The following is a 19,987-nucleotide window of genomic DNA, read 5'->3' as shown; positions in this document are numbered from 1 at the left end:
TTCGTTTTGATCTATAAAATAGATGTAGATCGTCTCGTGCACCTTTATTATTATTTTTTTCTGCATTTTTCTGCGATGTTCAGGGATTTTCTTCGGAAATATCACGATTTGCCCATGATTTGATGCTTTGTTTCACACATGAATTATGGCATCTTTGAAAATAAATCTTATTTTTTCGATCAAACAGTTATTCAGTACTCACAGTACTTACATAAGTCTAATTGTTTTACTTTTTGAGTGGTTGTTTGGGTCACTACTTTTTACTTGTACTTGAGTTATGTGATTTCAAAGTAACGTTATTTTTGTATAATTGATCTAACGCGTGACGACAGAAACGCTTGCGTTTAATATCCAGGAGGAGGTGCTGTGGGGCCACAATAACATTCTTTTACAGCGTAAGTAACCTACGTGCGCTCGTGTCCCTTCTAGCTACTAAAATACTTGGCTTCTTCTCTTATTTCAGTTTTTTTTATTTTGTGGTGGAACTAAAAATGCCGCATGCTGTGGAATAAATACAACATATATTAAGTCATGCGGAATGCAGCTGCTACTGCAATGCCCTTTTCAAGTTGCATTGTATTTAAGTCATTCATTGGCTGTGTGAAACTTGAGATGCCTGCGAATTAAGGCTTCTAATAGCATTTAAATATGAAGTCATGCACTAATATGAATAAAGCCCTCACGTTGTAAAGCGTGGCTGTTGATTCATTCTGGTGCCTCAAAATTGTTACTGGGACACGAGATGAAGATCTTATTAGGAAAATGACAATGCTCCCTGTGGTTGTTGTTGGCTTTGACACTTAACTATGGTTTGCAATATTAGCACACAATAGTTAAACAGGAGCGTGTATCAAACGTGCGTTTGGAATCGCACTCACTCTCACTCTATTACAATGACAATAGACCTGCGCGCATTGGTCACCCGGTCAGGACTTCCTAAATCTCCATGTGAAACAAACGGCCCCCTGCGAAAGCGTCCCAGAGGGGGACGCAGCAGGTTTATGGTAATCAGCCTCTGAGGAGGAGAGCAGGAGGAGGAGAAGCACGGAGCCATTTTGTACTCATTTTAAACTTTGTGTGTGAACGCCGCCGCTGCGCACCGAGGATACACTGACACTATGGATACTCAGCGACTCTTTCCACTTTAAAACTTTACAATGAAGAACAAAACTAAAGCGCTTTGTTGGGAGAGGGAGAGTTAACATTTTCTTGGATGACTTTCTTCAACTTCAGTGGGATTTTGTTGGGCAAATGGACATGGAATTGTCGATGTATTTGATATGGTTGTGTGCCATGTTCAGCGCGCCGCTTGCTTTGGAAATGCACCTTTCGGACGCTTCACAGCCTGGGATTATATTGGCTAACTTGTCACTTGGACCGGAATGGACTTACAAACTGGACAGGACTTTAACTCCTGCGTTTCTTCAAAAGTTTTTCCAAATAGGAAAGCATGATGGGGTTGTCCGCCTGTCCCACAGCGTCCAGTGTGCATCCATGCCGAAAAACAGCGCGCCTGCCTACTTCACGGCAGGTTCCTTGTCATCTGAAGACACTGTTGTAACACATTTTAGCGTATTTGTCCATGGACAAGACTGTTATATTAAATACAAGAGGAAGAATGCGCCAGGTAAGCACGATGTTGGCATCAAACATCTCTCCAAAGTTGCGCCAACTTCCTGCTTTCACACAGGTAAACTGCTACTGAATGTTACAGAACTTTTGCCCATTTTTACGCACCGCATTGGCCTCTCTGACTCTCTCTGTGCTGAAAACAACCTGGCTGTTGTGTTTAGACACGGGAGTTTGTTCATGGCCAGTGACTTTTGTCTTGAGCGCGGAGAAATGAACATGCAGTGCGCTTTCCACAGTCACACAAGGGGCAGGCTCTCCGTGCTGCTCAGCTTGAGTCTTGTGTCTGATGGAAATATGCGAGAAACAGTCCAGGAAAACTCTGTCAAGTTGTTTCGCAGAGGCAAGCGGCAGGCAAACACCCCTCCACAGTTCCAGCTGACCACCTATCAGGTGTCTGTGCCCGAGAACGAGCCCGCTGGGACCCGAGTGATCACACTGAAAGCCACTGACCCAGATGATGGAGAGGCGGGGAGGCTGGAATACACCATGGAGGCCTTGTTTGACAGCAGATCCAACGACTATTTCACCATTGACCCGAAAACTGGTGGGATTTCCACGCTTCGGGCTCTGGACAGGGAGTTAAAAGACACGCATGTTTTCAAAGTTACCGTAAACGATAATGGCACACCTAAAAGATCGGTCACCTCTTTTCTCACTGTTACGGTGAGCGATACTAATGACCATAGTCCGATATTCGAACAAACCGAATATCGGGTTAGCATCAGGGAGAACGTGGAGGTCGGTTTTGAAGTCATGACAGTCCGGGCCACAGACGGGGATGCTCCATCAAACGCCAACATGATCTACAGAATAGTCAATGAAGATGAAATCAACTCTGTTTTTGAAATCGACTCCCGAAACGGCTTGGTTAGGATCGGAGAAAAGCCTGACCGGGAAACCAGAGCCCAGTACACGCTTATCGTTGAAGCTAATGACCAAGGAAAAGACCCGCAGCCACTCACAGCCACTGCCACCGTTCACATAAACATTGAAGATGAGAATGACAACTATCCACAATTTAGCGAAAAGCGATACGTCGTCCCGGTCCCGGAAAATGTTGGAGTCAACACCAAAATTATCCAGGTTGAAGCTAAAGATAAAGATGAAGGGAATAATGCCAAAGTTCATTACAGCATTATTAGTGGAAATGTAAGGGGACAGTTTTACATCCACTCTCCAACTGGTGTCATCGATGTAATCAACCCTCTGGATTATGAGACCAATAGGGAATATAATTTGAGGATCAAGGCCCAAGATGGTGGCAGGCCTCCCCTTATAAATGGCACGGGGATGGTTGTAATCCAAGTCATCGATGTCAATGATAACGCGCCAATGTTTGTCAGCACCCCTTTCCAAGCCAGTGTTTTAGAGAATGTCGCAGTCGGTCACTCTGTCATCCATATCCAAGCCAATGATGCAGATTCAGGTGAAAATGCGCGTTTGGAGTATAGGTTAACGGGCACAACTCCCTTATTTCCGTTTGTGGTAAACAATAGCACGGGGTGGATTACAGTTTGCGAAGAATTGGACAGAGAGACGACAGAGTTTTATACATTTGGTGTTGAGGCAAGAGACCATGGCGTACCATCTATGTCGTCTTCAGCCAGCATTACCTTCACAGTGCTCGACGTTAATGACAATGTACCGACTTTTACGCAACAGGTTTATACGGAAAAAGTTAACGAAGACGCTGTGGTTGGGTCAAGCGTGCTGACTGTGACCGCTATAGATCGAGATGTTAACAGTGTAGTGACTTATCAGATCTCCAGTGGCAACACAAGGAATAGGTTTGCGATCACCAGTCAAAGTGGAGGAGGTCTTATCACATTAGCTTTACCACTCGATTACAAACAAGAGAGACAGTATGTGCTGACAGTAATGGCTAGTGATGGCACACGCTATGATACCACACAAGTCTACATCAACGTCACTGATGCCAACACACATGCTCCAATCTTCCAAAGTGCAAGCTATCAGGTGATGCTCAGTGAAGAGAAACCAATTGGGACCACTGTGGTGATTATTAGTGCAACAGATGAAGATACTGGTGAAAATGCCCGTATTACTTATATGATGGATGATAACGTCCCTCAATTTAAGATAGATCCCGATACAGGCGCGATAACGACTCAAATGGAAACCGACTATGAAGACCTAGCATCTTATACGTTAGCCATTATCGCCAAAGATAATGGCATTCCCCAGAAATCTGGCATCACGCATGTAGATATTTTCATTGTAGACGCCAACGATAATGAACCTCAATTTAGTCGAGATTCATATCAAGGGAGCGTGTTTGAGGACGCGGGGGTCTATACGAGCGTCCTCCAGATTTCTGCATCAGATCGTGATTCGGGTTCGAATGGCAGAGTGACCTATACTTTCGCAGGTGGAGACGATGGGGATGGGGATTTCCATATTGAAGTATCAACAGGGATCATTAGGACTTTGCGTAAACTTGACCGTGAGAATGTCGCGGTTTATCACCTAAAAGCTTTCGCAGTTGACAAAGGTGTACCTCCGCTTAAATCATCGGTAAATATCGTCATCGAAGTCAAAGATATTAACGATAATGCTCCAGTGTTTGAGAAAGACGAGCTGTTTATTAAAGTTGAGGAGAACAGTCCAGTGGGGTCTGTAGTGGCTGTAATAACTGCCACAGATCCAGATGTTGGAACAAATGCGCAAATCATGTACCAAATTGTTGAAGGGAATTTTCCAGAAGTTTTCCAATTGGACATATTCAGTGGGGAGCTTACTTCACTAATAGACTTGGATTATGAATCCCAAACGGAGTATGTCATCGTAGTACAAGCCACGTCTGCCCCTCTGGTTAGCCGAGCCACTGTCCACATTTGCTTGGTTGATATAAATGACAATGTGCCACAACTGAAAAATTTTGAGATTATCTTCAACAACTATATCACAAACAAATCCAACAGTTTTCCTACTGGGATTATTGGGAAAGTGCCTGCTCATGATCCGGATGTTGCGGATAAACTCAAGTACAAGTTCATTTCTGGAAATGAGCTAAATTTGCTTATATTGAATGAACACACTGGAGATTTGAGGCTGAGTCGGTACTTGGACAATGACCGAGCACTGGAGGCACCTATGAAGATCTCTGTGACAGGTAAGGAGCATTTTCTTTATCTGTGTTTTGATCCCTGGACAAGCCAGAAATGTCACTTTAATTTTCATGCCTTTAAATATAGGTTAGTCTGTGCAGAAGTATGTAGGTAAATGGGTCTCAGAAAGATTGATTAAAGAATAGACCTCGCAAAGTGTCATTCACTTGCAGTAGATTGTGATGCCAGACCATAAAACAATATTCTTTAAACGGACAGTAAGCATGATCAGATAAAGTTTTTGAAAATGACTGTATGCGCTTGATGTGGTGTTGTACATACAAAATTAAGGCTCTTAACCAGATAATTTCTTTATAAATAATGAAAGAATTAAGGTGAGCAAGGTTTAAACTGGTCCCGACTCACTCATAACTTTTCTCAAGGATTTTTAACATCTCAATATTTCACAGGGATGAGTTTCTAAGCATGTTTTACAACTTTCAAGGGACAAAGTGGAGCGTCACGGTCATAGTTATTCTAAAAGCTGCGGTTGATTACAAGTATGTGCACTGTATAGTGTTATATTTCACAAATGTAAAAATTATCAGGTACATGGCCTTGGTCAGGTAATTCTCTGCGAATTCTAAGAATTGCATATAAAAAAAAAGACTGGAGATATTGCAAAGGTTGGGACTATGCAATTAGATCAATCTACTGGGGAAGAAGTGGGCCTTTCAGGATTCAGAACATACAGTATGTCCCTCTTCTTTTTCCCCATTTACAGTAAAACTGTCCTGTATATAAACCTCAGGCTTGTTTCAGTTGGTGTTGACTCAGAACTGTTTGCTTGAGGCTCTCCGCGGGATCCGGTCGAGCTGCTTTTGAGCTAATAAATGAATTGTTTGGAAGTGGTTGGTTGAGGTAATAAAAAGTGCCATCGGCAGGGCACCCCTATAACTGGGTTTCTTTGTTGCTGTGGATATGTGGGCTTCTTTCAGATGACCACATTCCTGCACTCCAGCGTGCAGACACCGTCCCCTCCAATTAAAGAAAGAGGTGGCAAACCTTAAAATGTTGTTGAAATGTTGAATTCAGTGATTGGTGTTTTTAGTGTACTTTCTATCAAACTAAACGACTTGTCTGTGGAAAGGAAACTGTCTTTTGATACTGTGTATATATTTTTCTTTCATCACAATCGGATAGTAAAGGGCCAGCTGTGCAATAGTGGCCTGCAGGATTTTAGAGGAATACCTAAATGCATTTTTTTTAAATAATTGTTTTTGAAATCTACAGAGTTGGCAGGTTTTTATACCTGATACATCCATATGGAGACTGTTGATTTTTTTTTTTCAGAGGAAAGCTCCATATGTTACAATCTTTGCAGTTTGCTAATTGGAACCATAACAAAAAAAAAAAAAATTGGATCCAACTGTGCAGCCCTAGTAGCATTTGAATGATGTGAGTTCTGTAATACGGATGTTTGCACATGTCACCATCTGTGCTTTTGCCTATGGTATAGTTCAAACTGAAAGTCATGCTTGAGGAATTCTTTGCTGTTTCCTTACAACAGAAGCAGACTTTGTTCGTGGAAGTTAAAGATTAGACTGTATGCAAACACTTAGAAATTCACACCTAAACGGGTTGCTGCAAAGGCACATTCTTCCACACAACCAGAGTGACAGAGGGAATATTTCTCCTCAAAGGGACAAAAAGCATCAACTCCATTCAGAATAACTGTCCAAAGTAACCCAATGACTTGTTTCCAGCCATGTTTTGTGAGTGTAATGTTGCCCCTTCTTTAATACAATAAATGCCATGCCATTTTAGTGACGAAAAAGAGTATTATATGTGTTTCTCCACTGTGAGAGCAATTTAAAAAAAGAACAATTTAGGTTTTACTGATAATACTTTCATTGACCATTGATTTGTTACAACTTTACACTTCAGTAAAAACAAAAACATCTAAACGCAGCATTTTCTTTGGTACTAGTTATAAGTTTTAAATCTTCAACAATGATTTTTTAACTGGGGGAATATCATTCTGAATGCATTTTTGCCCCCCTCTGCTGAGTATCCTCTCAGTCACAGCGGATGCCCTACTTGGACATTCAAATGCATGCACAATTAGGTTACACACTTGCTCTACAAAAACATAGAAATCCCCTTTTTTCACCACCGCACCCTGATGTCAAGTGTTAGGTACCCATTACGGCTGCTGTCTTGACCCATGACCCAGCTCTTTGGGAGAGAAAGGCCTGAGGGGATTGAAGGCTCAGAGCAGTATAACAAGCAGCGAGGGACAAGACTGCGATTGTTGGCTTGTCTTGTAAACTAACTCCCATTATGAATAGGAAATGTTGCCCTTTTCAGCAATAACGGTAGTAGCGGTCACACATAAAATAAAATATAATATGGCATCTAATTTTGTCCTACACTTACTAACACAGGCATGAACATTTATGTTGTCTAGTTTAAGTTTCCATGCCTGGCTCACTATCCACTTTATTGCTCTGTAGTTCTTTAGACAGATTAGAATGCATTCGTGCTGTCCTCCATCCGCAAAGGGCCAATAGCAAAAGAGCTTGCAAAACTGATTTGACACAAATTGTCACAAGACTAGCCTTAAAATAGCTGTTTTTTCTGAGTCATAAGCATTTCGAAACCGGTCCGACTTTTATACCAACTTCTCTCTCATCATAATCCAAAGACGCAATAGTGCCCCAATGCAGGTAACACTCAGTCTTTGTAGTTTTTTTCCCCCAAAAAAATGTTTCAGCAGCTTCACGGGATTATGGAGTGGGGTCAAACTGGTGTGGACAGAAGTGTGAAAGCGGCTAACGAACCAAATCGTGCCATTGCGGATTGTTTTCCGGGCTCAGAGGTTGCAGCACGGTAGCAGTTGAGTGGGAAGGGTGTGTTTATGCTGCTCCTGGGCCACTTTAGTTCCAAAAAACTTAAAAGTAAAGCCTCAATATAGTTTCAGCTCCTTGTTTCCTGATAATATGGTGTTGTCGTAATCAAATTCTTTGCTTGATTTGTCATGGTGTATGTCCGTACGAAATGTTGTGGTTCTACGACAGTCTAGGGCTTTTACTTAATGTATATCTTCACTGAAATGTCACAATTACCTAATTTGAACTTGGGCATTGCTAGAGGTCATGAAACCCATTGTTTGTTCCTTGTCTGAATTCTTACAACTTAACATTTTGGATTATCCCCAAGCTTGGCCTGCTTCCATGTCCAGGTGTGCTCATTAGGACAGTGAGGACAATGGAGTGTTTCTCAAGCGCTGGGTGGTAACACTAGTGGGCCCCGATAAGTCTCCTGAGATACACAGCTGCAACGCACTGCTGTAGCCACAACACCGCTCTCCATGTACAGGACGGTCATATACAGTAGCAGAGGCCTGTGTGTCCCCATTGTATTACAGGCTTATCTGGAACTAGTTCGATTTCACTAAAACCTTTGGGGTTCTCGCTCGGTCTTCACAGAGATGTGCATCTGTCATTTGTCACTGTCAGCTTGGCGGGCTGGACGGTTAGAGAAGTATTTGAGGGGTAATGTAGACCGTGCTCCTGTCATTGCCATCTTCTCATCAGGCGTAGGACTGTACCAAAACTGTGCCTTTTATCTAATGCGTGTAGTTCTTATGCACTTGGCGGCGGTGTGGACAATTCCCATCAGTCTTATGATTTTGGCAAAATTCAATCACTCATTCATTGCCATTTACTATATATTTTTTAATCTGTAAAGCAACTTTTGTTTTACATTTTGATTTATTGATTGAATGGATGGATGGATGGATGGATGGATGGGTACCATGCCATTGGTCTGACAACCCATTAGTCCAACATCTCATTATTCTGAAAATGTACCATTGTGCAGAGAGGTGCCATTAATCCGACATCTCTAACCCAGTAGTGTTGTGGATTAAAAAGCCATATACAACCATTTGCCCTAACCTTAAGGTCAGTGGACTCCTGCCTGGACCTAATTTTATTTTTCAACCCCTACTCAATGGGACATTTTCGGAATAATGGGTTGTCGCAGTAATGGGCCGACCCCGATGGATGGATGACTGAAAGAATGAATGATTGATTGAACAGTTTGGGAACCACTGTCGAAAAAACATTTAAGTGTTCATTAAAGCTCTGTAGGTAGTTTCCAGGAAGCATTTGGCACGAGGAGGAGTTTCCGCCCGCCGATACAAAGACATGCAAAAACTGGATCGAGCTGATGGACTGTTATCATTAAAGAATGCTGAGGCAGGTTGTTGCTTAAATTATTAAAATGATTAATGCGATGCCTCCTTTTTCCCACTCCACTGTGATCTTTCTAATGTAGACGGGGAGTGTGGCGTGCTGTTACATGTACGGTCCACACTCCCTCTTCTGTCTTCGCCCCCATAGGGATTTGATACAACGTACTCGCTCAGCTTAGTTTGGCGGCTAATGCCATAATCAAGAAATTGCATTTAACTTTCCGCATTTGTGTATGAATTCTGAAACGAACACAATATAAACATCAAAACAAAAATGTGGTCTGGTCATCTCCAGCTTCAGGGAGTCATTGAACTTTGTGTAAGCTCTCAGTCCAGTAGGTTTTAGTCGAAGCATGACTTTTCAAACGTTGTCATCAGACACAAGAGCGTGATGAATTGACCAGTGACAAACAGGACGTCCCGGATGAGTCGGGAGACAGACATCTTTGTGGCCTGCTTCTCCATGTGATTGTGCTGGAGTCTGCAGAACACGCGAGTAACATGAGCCCATAGTGCAGTACAGGTGTGAAGCAGCTACACGGGCAGACACAGGGATGACGTCGAAGCCGCAACATCAAAGCCGGGTCAGACACTTGTTACAATGGATCTCAAAGGACAAATGATCTGCACTGCTGTTTTGACGCATATTTGGTTGCACTTGACCGTCCTGTGTGTGGCATAGTGTATGTTGCTTTGTAACAGACATCGTCCACCGTCCAACCTTGTGACTCTACTGGACATATCGCGACACATACATTGCACATTTTCACATGGACGTTTTGTCTTGAAATAAAGTAAACCAACCAGACGCTTTCTGAAATTAGCTTTCATCTGTGATCTTCGCATCATTTTAAAGATCAAAGTCATTAACTGAAAATCCATCATTTCCTTTCCCACAATCCATTGTCACAGAGACGTTTTAACGATGGGTGACACATTGCGCCTCAAAGAAAATAGTGATTTCTTCATTTGTTGAACTTGAACATGTCCCAGTATGTGTCTGTAGTGATTCATGAACAGCGTAGAAAAGGAAAGTTTTAGCTTTCCAAGTTGAAGACCACCCAGTAGCTGCTGATATTGGCTGATTTGTTTAGTGTCTACAACTTGTACATGGATTTTTGGAGCGATACTGATCATGAATCACACTTAAATACACGTTAGAGATCTGTTTCATGATTTTTAAATATAATTTGAAAATAATTCTGGTCCAATTGTAAATTTACTGTTGATTTAAAAAGTAAAACATTTGCTCTAACCAGGATTCCTGCAAAAGTATACATCTGCCTATAATATGTAATCTTTCGGCTTTCTCATGTTGCCATAGCTGGGTAACCCCTCCCATCTCTTAACTCCTTCAACAAACCATTCTTTCCTGCTCTATCTCTGTCTTTACACTTGCACTGTTGCATTGTGTGTCTTCATTCTGACTCCACTTCTTTATCTCTACTGCTATTTGCTGTAACAATGCCTCGCAACTGGAGCGTGCACCTGTAAAGTGCTGCAGTATGGGGATTTCAATCAGTCAGTCAAGTTGTTTTCTATAGCCCAATATCACAGCAGGAGTTAACAAATGTTATGTCTAAATAAGCAGTCAGCTTTAGATGAAAACGTGCACATCCCTTTGACCATCCTACCAAGACCCAGGGTTGATGGGAATCCCTCTGCTGATAGGGCCGAAGACTGTGGAAGAATGGCCAGTCCTTGTTGGAGCTTCAGTTCTTGTTGCCTAGTCCCTGTTGGATGAGTTGCCTCTTCAGATAGAGGATGAGGCTCAGTGTACGGTACTTCCCACAGCAGTGTTACCCCTAAGGCAGCTTTGCGTCAGGTTGTGGGTTAGAGCTTTACCTCTCTGACTTGATAATAAGTTGATTCGAAGAGGAACGTTTTTTTGCCTTAAATGTATAGACTATCTGCTTCTTTAACAAAATCTGGAAGTCGATTCCAGAAAACCGGAGCTTGGTAGCTAAAGCTTTTTTTATTCATTGTATATAAGATACCGCTACTTACTATTTAATTGTTTGCTCACTATCCTGTCTTTTATTGCATATTTCCTGCCTATTTTGCATTCTCTGAGTGCTTCTTGAGAAGTGATGTATCAAGTTAATTTCTCCATTGTGAGATCAATAAAGGCTTATCTTATCTTATTTTTTCTTATCTTACCTCCTGCTGTGATTTCAGAGAGGAAGAATCACTAGTAGCACTGCGTTTTGAGAGGATTGTGCTCTGTTTGGCTGATGTGAAACTTTTGTGTCTTGGAGCTACAGTCTGAACCAGATGTTTACATATACTTTACAAAAAGACACATTGTCACTGTCTGACTGGTGTAACTGAGACACATTTGTAGGCCACCTTGTGTGCACATGCTTTTTCAGCTCTGCCCATACATTTGGACTGGATTGAGATCAGGACTTTGTGACGACCACTTAAAAACATTGACTTTGTTATCCTTAAGCCACTTTGTAACCTGTATTGGCAGTTTGCTTTGGGTCATTGTACATTTAGAAAACCCATCTGTGCCTAAGTTTAACTTCCTGGCTGATGTCTTGAGATGTTGCTCCATTATTTTCACATAGTGTTCTTTCTTCATGATGTCATCTATTTTATGAAGTGCACCAGTCCCTCCCGCAGCAAAACAACCCCACAGTTTTAATGGTGTTCTCAGGCTCACAAGATATGTCTCCACATTTTCAGTTTCTTCTGCCCAATCGGCATAAGGCTGGGGTTTTTAAGTAATTTGTCAAATATATTACAATATATATATAATATATATATAGAGAGAGATTGTGGTATTTATTTTTTATATCGTGATATAGATTTTAGGCCATATCACCTTGCCCTAAGTTTTTTCACCTGCAGAAAAAGTTAAGAAGTCCAAAGACTTGATAGCCCTTGTTTGACCCCACCTCCAGTTCTTGGTGCTTTTTAAGTGCCAGCACCCCCTGTGAATTGCTTTCCGGCAAGGGAGAACTAGGGTACTGGGCTGTTACGTTTGGAAGAACTTTTGTCAGCTCCTATCCTTGGGGGTAGTACTTTCTACTCAGACCAGGAACTAGCCCCTGTCCTGCAGCTGTTGTGCAGTGCAAACATGACGGGGGTTCTCATGACTGAAGAGGGACTGGGGGGTTTCAGAAACTGTCCCCATGAACTGGTGCAAAAACATCCAAGATCTACAAACTGTGAAACTGATTTTACCCGTTACACTTCACTTTTGTGGGAGGGGTCTTGACTCTTGTGTTTGTAACCCAACACGCTTCTATTACTCTCTCACTTTTTATCCTCATCCACTCCAAAAACACAATAGCTGTCTTTGTTTGCCTCAATGCTGTGGCCATGGCTCCTGAGGTTACCTTTACACTGGAGAAACTGACCAGCAGCTAAATGTTGAGTGTTCGGGGCAATAAAAGCCACTACACATTGGTGAGTGAGGCGTGTATCAGGCAGATTGACATGACACCAGAGGAAGCATGGTGTGGTTTGGGCCTTGTTCACCGCAGGGCTTCATACTTACTAATTATGGCTGCTATCTGATTGTGTGGGATCTAATAGGCAAACCAGTTTGGACTTGTCTGATTCCAGTGTGTAATCCTAAAGTTACTCACTCTCCTTGAGCTTACTCATGCAACTCAGGAAAATGTTTTGTCTCTGTATCATGTGAATGACAATGAAGATGTGTCGCTGCTTGCAAATATAAAACAAAGGTTGAGGCACTGAAAAACATAAGAATTTAATGATATGCAGATACTTTTAAGTCACAGCCGCCGCCCATTTGGGGTTGACTGACGGCTGCCATGGGCCTCTCCGAACACCACGAACCGCACTCATTCTGGCCTATTGTGCACGCTTTTAGTGGTAGAGGAAACCTGCTCAGGCACAGAGAGAACAAACTCCACACAGAAAGGCCCCCTCAAGGCCGGGCATCAAACCCGGCACTTTCTAGCAATGCGCAAGTCAGTTCATAATCTCAAAACCACTAACTGGTCATGCACTTTATATTTCACAGCAGGGTAACCGCAATCTCCTCTTCAACTCTAACCGTAATGTAATGAGGAAGTCAGAAAACCTGCACCGCAGCTCTAATAATCAGAGTGTGTAACAATATCCCAGCCATTATTAGGACCACAGCCTTGTTCCTTTGTGTCATAGGGCAGTATGTAATTCACCGAACAAACTACAGTCCTCCTCGCTGTCAAGATCTGCCAAATGTACTCACGATAGAGTTAGGTTGAAATGACATATGAAGCTAGTCCACCTGAAAAGACAAGAAAAATGATTTTACTTCATAAATGTACTTGGGTTATGTTGCATCTTGAAAGGCTCAAACTGATACCTTTGGGCTCAAATGCAATGGTTTGCCAACATTAACTATTGTTACTTGTTGATACCACAGTTATGCTGCTATATACTTACAATCACACATACACCAAATATTTAAAAATGAAATTTACCTTTGTGCTGTTCAGCTGCCTTTTGTGAACTGTGATAGGTTTAACACTTTTAATTTAAAAAGGTGACTCAGTATTTGTATTATCAGTCACGAGACCCTGAGGTTGGGGTCGCGAGATGTTTTTTGATTGATTTTTGATTGAAAGCAAACGCACACACTTATCATTTAAACTAGATTTTAAATGTTGTGCACCTGAATTTGTTAGAAATGCTAGTTCTTTTTTACAGTGGGGGTCCTGACTTTGGAGTTTGGGGGTTGCTGTTAGCTGTGCTGTCTTCCTGTTGGATAATGTTTGCTCTTATTCACCTTATCCCACCCACTTTTGCCCCTTTTTGCTTTGTCTCTGCACTTCCGTTGTCCTGACACTTCCGGTCGAGCGCAAAGCCCGTTCATTTAAACAGAGAACGAGGGAAAATATTCTCCAGTCCCATGACAGGAGAAAAGTGTCGGGCACAATTCATGGCGGCGCCCTCGCGAGCCTCTGGAATAAGGTGCATAAGGTGCCTTTTCCTAATAGCTCCTTTCACACGCGGTTGTTGCTTTCATTATTGTTGGTTGCGTAAATACACTTGTCTGAATGTAGTTTTCTCAGAAGTGTCAGATGCAGGACCTGGTGACAGTGTAATCTGAGTTAATCCTCTGAGAATGAACCTGTTGATGCACATTGTGTTTGACGTCCGGTTGGTTTCTCATTGTCAGTCAAAGTGCACTTGACATTTGGTGTTGTGAATGAGATTGTCTAGATTTAACTGGTTTTAATTGTAAGTCATACAAAGGTCTTTAACACCTCTACTGCCAATATGAAGCTGTTTCTGGTTATATTTTTTTGTACTGTGTGTCCTGTCAGTATAAGCATAATTCATTTGTATTTTTAGGGGCTATTTTTTACAATACATCTGTAGTAATTCTCATGTTGTTGCTGGATCAAGCTTTCGGCTGCCTGTTAACTGTCATTAGAGATTAAAATTCATAGCTAACAGCCACTTACGTTTACCTAGTATCACCTTAATCCCTGTGTCAATCACTATTACCTTTAATTCTCATCACATCTCCGTCTCTTTTTCCTTTCTAGATTAGATAGAACAATATTGTAATTTCTAATGGCTTCACAAATATGGGCTGTGGATTCATTTCCCGATACTTCCTTTTACCACTTTGCACCACATCCCGGGACAGCCTTGGCTGCTCGGGGCAAAGCTTAGGCCTCGGTAACATTTCAAAGACGACTGAGTAAGACGTGAGGAGTGATTTTTTTTTTTTTTTTTTTTTTTCCTGCAGCGCTCCGGGCCTCGTCTTTTAACATTCAGACTGATACAGAGATGTGCAGCGGGGAGGAGAGTAACGTTTATCTTGGCTGCTTTTAGTCTTTCAATTTGAAGCTTTGAAATTGTTACTTATGTTTGGGTTTGTGAAGTATTGAATTCCAAGTTGGCAGCGGATTTTTCTCTGTTGATTTTCTGCACTTGGGCAAGACACTGCTCTCACCTTGCCATCGGTGCAGTGTCCTCCATGTGTACTTGCTATTCCATGATGACAAGTCAGGACCAACCTTTCCCATAGTGGTTTGTAGTTATTACATGTACGATATGAGCGGAAGACCCTCGTCCCACTGTTGCTTATTGCTGGAGAGACAGTACTTCCTCTTCTATTGCTTATCAAATTCAATATCTATTTCATCCAATGCAGCCGCCGTCTAAAAATGCACCAAGGACGGGGTGATGGCCCTGCTTTACCCACAATGCCCTTCTCTGTCTTGTCACATGTGATGTTTGGAAATGACATACGTGCTGCTGGTCTGGGCATATTGAGTTATCGGATACAGAGAAGAGCTGTGATATCTGGGTGTGAAAAGGAACAGGACATGATTAAAATGTTCTCTCCCTCTGGTATATCATGAGAATTGGTTGAGTGGAAAGATTAGCCTTTAGCCATTATATTAGCCTTTAGCCATGTAGAGACTTGAACTCTGACCTCCACTTGACCCGTTGTCCTGACTTTGTTCTGGGTGAAGTGATCCTAGCAATGCTCTGCAATGAAGTGAGCGGTCAAAAGGGTGCTTCTAGCTATTGTTTAAAGCAGGGGTGTCACACTCATTTTGGGTCGCTGGCCGAGATTCAGCTCCCACGGCGGGTCGGGGGCCGGATATAATAGAGAACATTTTTCCATAAATTACTAATAATAAGATGAGCCCCAACTTGACTGTAGCTTCATTAATAACAACTGCTTACACTTGTATTGCACTTTACAAGCCTGTGTCACAAGTTCCTCAAAGTACTACATAGTAGTCATTATTCATTCACTCCACACTCGGTGGTGGTAAGGGATGGGCTAGAGACTTTTTTTTTTTTACATACTCTGGAATTTTTGCTCTACAAGGCCGGATTAAATCATCTCGGGTCGGATCAGGCCCGCAGGCCGTATGTTTGACATCCTGGTTTAAAGTAAATAATAGTGTGGATATAGGTAGTATAAGGTATATCCCCATAGAAAAATGTGTCCTCAGCATTCGACCCATCCTTCGATGCCGCTGGGGCGACCCGTAAGGAGCAGTGGGCGACAGCAGTGCCGGGCCCAGGGATCCATCTCCAGATATATGGCCAGGCTGATTGTCAGAATCACCTCTTGACTGGAGGATTCACCTATTATACATGTTTTTAGTGGTAGGATGAACCTGGAGAAAACCTACCTCATTACATAGACCAGGGGTGGCCAACCCGCGGCTCTCGAGCCGCATGCGGCTCTTGGCCAATCGGAGTGCGGCTCTTTGTTGATGTTTAATACAATGCGGCTCTTTGCAAAATAATTGGTAAATATTTCCTATAAACTGTAACAGTCTTTGACCAAAAATCCAACCATCGTCCTACAGACCCTGTTTCCTCTCTACACATGAATGAGAGTCTGTATCTCCCTCCTTTTCGAGGCGGTGTGTAAAAGGTGCCCGTGCAGCCTCAGTCAAAGCGGGATGTAGGTTAAACAACAGTCAGGCAGATCGTGGCACTAGGATTAGCTTCTATGCTTTTCAGGTTTCTGATCAGCGTACTCTTTATTTGATGTAATTTGGCTTTATATTCACAGAAAAAGATGAAAATTAGGAAATGGAAAAAAGCGGAGCTCTTATGAAGCATATGATGCGAAGCGCAACATCGTAACGCGGAAATACGCAAAGTCATGACTTTTCTTTCACATGTGACAGTAACTGTAACAAATACAACTTAAAACAGACTCTCAGACGTCCAGAGGCTCCTGGTTATGAACTTTGTGCAGCCGAGAGTGCGTTCTCTGCACAGTCCAGTCAGGACGAAGCTGCAGGCACTGAGCGCACAGGCCAGGGGCGAATCAGAGAAGGGGGCTCAGTGGGCAGGGCCCCACATACAAACACACCCCAGCATTAAAAAAAAAAAAAAAAAAATCGAATTCTGTCTCAGTCAGAGCAGAACAGCACAAAATTTCAGTTAATATACATGTATTTCAATCTTGGTGAGGAGTAAAACCATTCAATCTAACATAATTATTTAAAAAAAGAGAAAGCAAAAGGCCAGGCATAAAGTTATAGTTTACTGTGATTAAATAAAACGGTCACATTCTATTTAATCACAATAATCTACCGCCCCGGGATCTCACTAATGGTCGGTGCCTTTGTGGCTCTTCACAGGATCAAGGTTGAAAATTTCGGCTCTTGGTCTCTGACTAGTTGGCCACCCCTGACATAGACTAATAGTATTGCATTTGCTCTATTTCGTTTACCTTGGTCTGCTTTTAGTCTGAAATGTGTTATTTATCCACTATAAGAATGCTTAACAGTGGATGTCGCTTAGCGTAAAAATATGTTGTTTATTTGAAGTCTTCTTTATGTTAGAAAGAAGAGCAACAATAGTTTGAAACACTAATGCGCTGTATTTATCTCTTTGTAAGGAATGAATCCATAAATACAAAGGAGACTTGACCAGATCCTATATTTACTCAGCACTGTGGTTACTGTGGTTAATGCAGCGGCTGTGATTTTGAATGAACCTATTGTATTCTCTATTTAACAAACAAACCAATACTTGTATCAGCACCATCCAACACTGATAGCTTTCTGCTGCTCCTTATTTTAAAAATCCACAATCAAACAGGACGGCTAGTGCATTTTAACCCCAGATTTCGGCCATTTGACTTTTCACCTCTGACAAAGTTGTACCTAAGTCAGAGGGGTCATTAACACTGTTTGCAAGAGGGTTTCCGACTATAGTGCACTGTTTGTGAATTGTTGAATGCTATCTCTCAATCAGGGCTAATATTTGCTCAGTGCATTAGAAAGTTATTGATTGACCAAGTGGCCTCTATCTTCCATTAGCTGTTTGTTTTTTCCTTATTAGCTGGAGCATAGCAGCCCGTATGGTGCATTAGCAAATATGAATAATAGATTCTAAATTATGGCGTATTATTGCAGAGCTTTATACATAAAAGTACACAGACATGGTGTTGAAAACATGTACAGCAGCTAACCGCATGCAGCTTTCACACAGATTCCCATCGATTTGACAGTTTTCTTGCTAAAGCTTTGCTCTTGTTCGGATAACAGAATACTTGTAGTTTGTTCGCGTGTTGCTTTGTGTTAGACCGTGGCGCTTTAGTTGCAGCAGCTTGTTTACCGCAGTCCACAGCGGCCACATGATGCAGGGCGCTCAGATATGCCGTGCGTGCTGTTTTCGTGACTCCTGTGTCGTACATCTGATCCAGCTCGGGGGGTCCGGTCTGTGATACTGAGACCGGACCAGGGCTGGACCACGGAGAGATGTGAGGAATGAGTGGGTTTGGTTCTCTGGAGATTCCTGAGCCAACAGCTGGCTTCCCCAAACACATCAAACACGAGGCAAAGAAACGGCAATACACGTTATGGCGGGCCGTGGGGTTTCAGACAGGGTCTTCAATAGAAATGGGTTCACGCTCTCAAACGCATATCAACTGATCGACAATAGGTGTATGGATAAAACTGCCTTATTGCGTGGCACTTGTTCGCCAAAGGATGTATCAACAACTAGGGCTGTCACGATAATTACTATATCGATTTATCGTTCAATAAATAACACACATTACATTTTGGGCTCGATATTTATCGTCTATACATTTATTAGCACTCCCCCCATTCTTTCTTTGTAAAACTTTGATTTATAACTGAAGGATTAGCCTTTAGGCGATGATCTTGCACTTTTAGAACAAAGCTTTACAGTCATTGTTATGTCTGAGAGTTGAGAGTATCCAGTATCGTTAGAGTCAATATCATCGTTTAGCGCGATACTTTCCTGCCTCAATATATCGAACTTCACATTTGTTATCGTGACAGGCCTATCAACAACAAACAAAAACCTCCGGGAACACTCGCACTAGTATACGGAAACATACATGACACATGACGGGGGGAGACGAGCACATTAGAACATTAGGTGCTTTATTTTTAGGGACATTTTTTGGACATTTTTATTTTTAGGACATTTTTTGTTGACAGAGATCAACTCAAATGCAAAATCCAGAGTAATGAAAAGATACTAGACGTACAGTTTGGTGCTATGTTAAGATGCTTTTCACCGCAGCTGATGTGGGGAAACTCTTCTCCTGCCTGGGGAGCCAAGCGTCTTCTTCGCCCCGCTGTTGTTCCCGCTGCTTTGCAACGGAGGCTCTTCATAAGGAAGTGGCGCCAAATATCCACGATTACTAAATCCACTTCATTTTGCCTCGTTCGGACATTTCACTTGAGGAAGATCTGTTTATCCGGTTTAGTGGAGCCTGATTGGCTGGAACATCTTGCCCATGCGCAGCTACATTAGGGGTAGCTAGAAGGCCTTGGGGGGCGTACTGTCAATGTACATCGAATTTTGATTGGCTGATAATTCTGTCAATCATGAGTGTGGCCTGATAGGGGGAGCCTTTTGCCGGATTTGTTTCAGGCACTTTTTGATGAGAAAGTTAGAGTTACATCAGCAAAACCAATATAACAATATAAATTACACTGTATCTTCTTTGTTGCAGCCTCTCTGGCCTCCTCCCATCATTGTTTAAATAAATTAATCAACTATAATAGAGATATATTGCGAGAGTAAATGTCAATACCACTAATTAGGTGTACCTCTTAAGGCCCATAATTCAGGATTATTTTACAGTCAAAAAGAGAGGCATTTTCGGGCGATCGTGAAAGTGTGTGATTTGTTTGTAGGACTGTTTTGACTTTCCTTTTTTGTTTGCACTTTTCTTTGAAGGGCACACAGCCTTCTGAGTCAAGGTCCATCATCTTTGTTTGACACTTTCTATAAAATTACAGAGAAACGTGGGCAGCTGTGGCTTAGCTTTAGGGGCCCACACACTCGCACACCCCCACACACTTGCATAAAACCTTTGTAGTCATAGTGGGGTCCATTGTGACTGTCGACTCATCCAGCAGAAGTGGTCTGTTATTACTGGAGCGATGACAGAATCAGCCTCCAAACTGATGCTGTGCCAGGACTCCCCTGAAAAAGACATACTTAATCTCAGTGAACTCTCCCGGTTAAATACAGGTGAACTGAATAAATAAACTGGAAATACTTCTCCAACTGACGTGATGCT

At 42.2% G+C, this 19,987-nt stretch overlaps 1 protein-coding gene across 1 annotated transcript in view; it reads left to right on the top strand.

Annotated features, from left to right (window-relative positions):
• Window positions 1-1,059: 1,059 nt before the first annotated feature.
• The window catches only part of celsr1a (cadherin EGF LAG seven-pass G-type receptor 1a), a 109,446-nt gene continuing 90,518 nt past the window's right edge, over window positions 1,060-19,987 (top strand). The window contains exon 1 of the mRNA XM_079551547.1: window positions 1,060-4,765. Coding sequence (XP_079407673.1) covers window positions 1,252-4,765 — 3,514 coding nt within the window. The 5' untranslated portion in view covers window positions 1,060-1,251. The remainder of the gene's footprint in view (window positions 4,766-19,987) is intronic.

The sequence above is a fragment of the Gobius niger genome (genome assembly GCF_951799975.1).
Source record: "Gobius niger genome assembly, chromosome: 2".
Classification (NCBI taxonomy): Eukaryota; Metazoa; Chordata; class Actinopteri; order Gobiiformes; family Gobiidae; genus Gobius; species Gobius niger.
The sequence above is the reverse complement of the archived record's forward strand: the minus strand, read 5'-3'. Positions and strand labels throughout refer to the sequence as shown.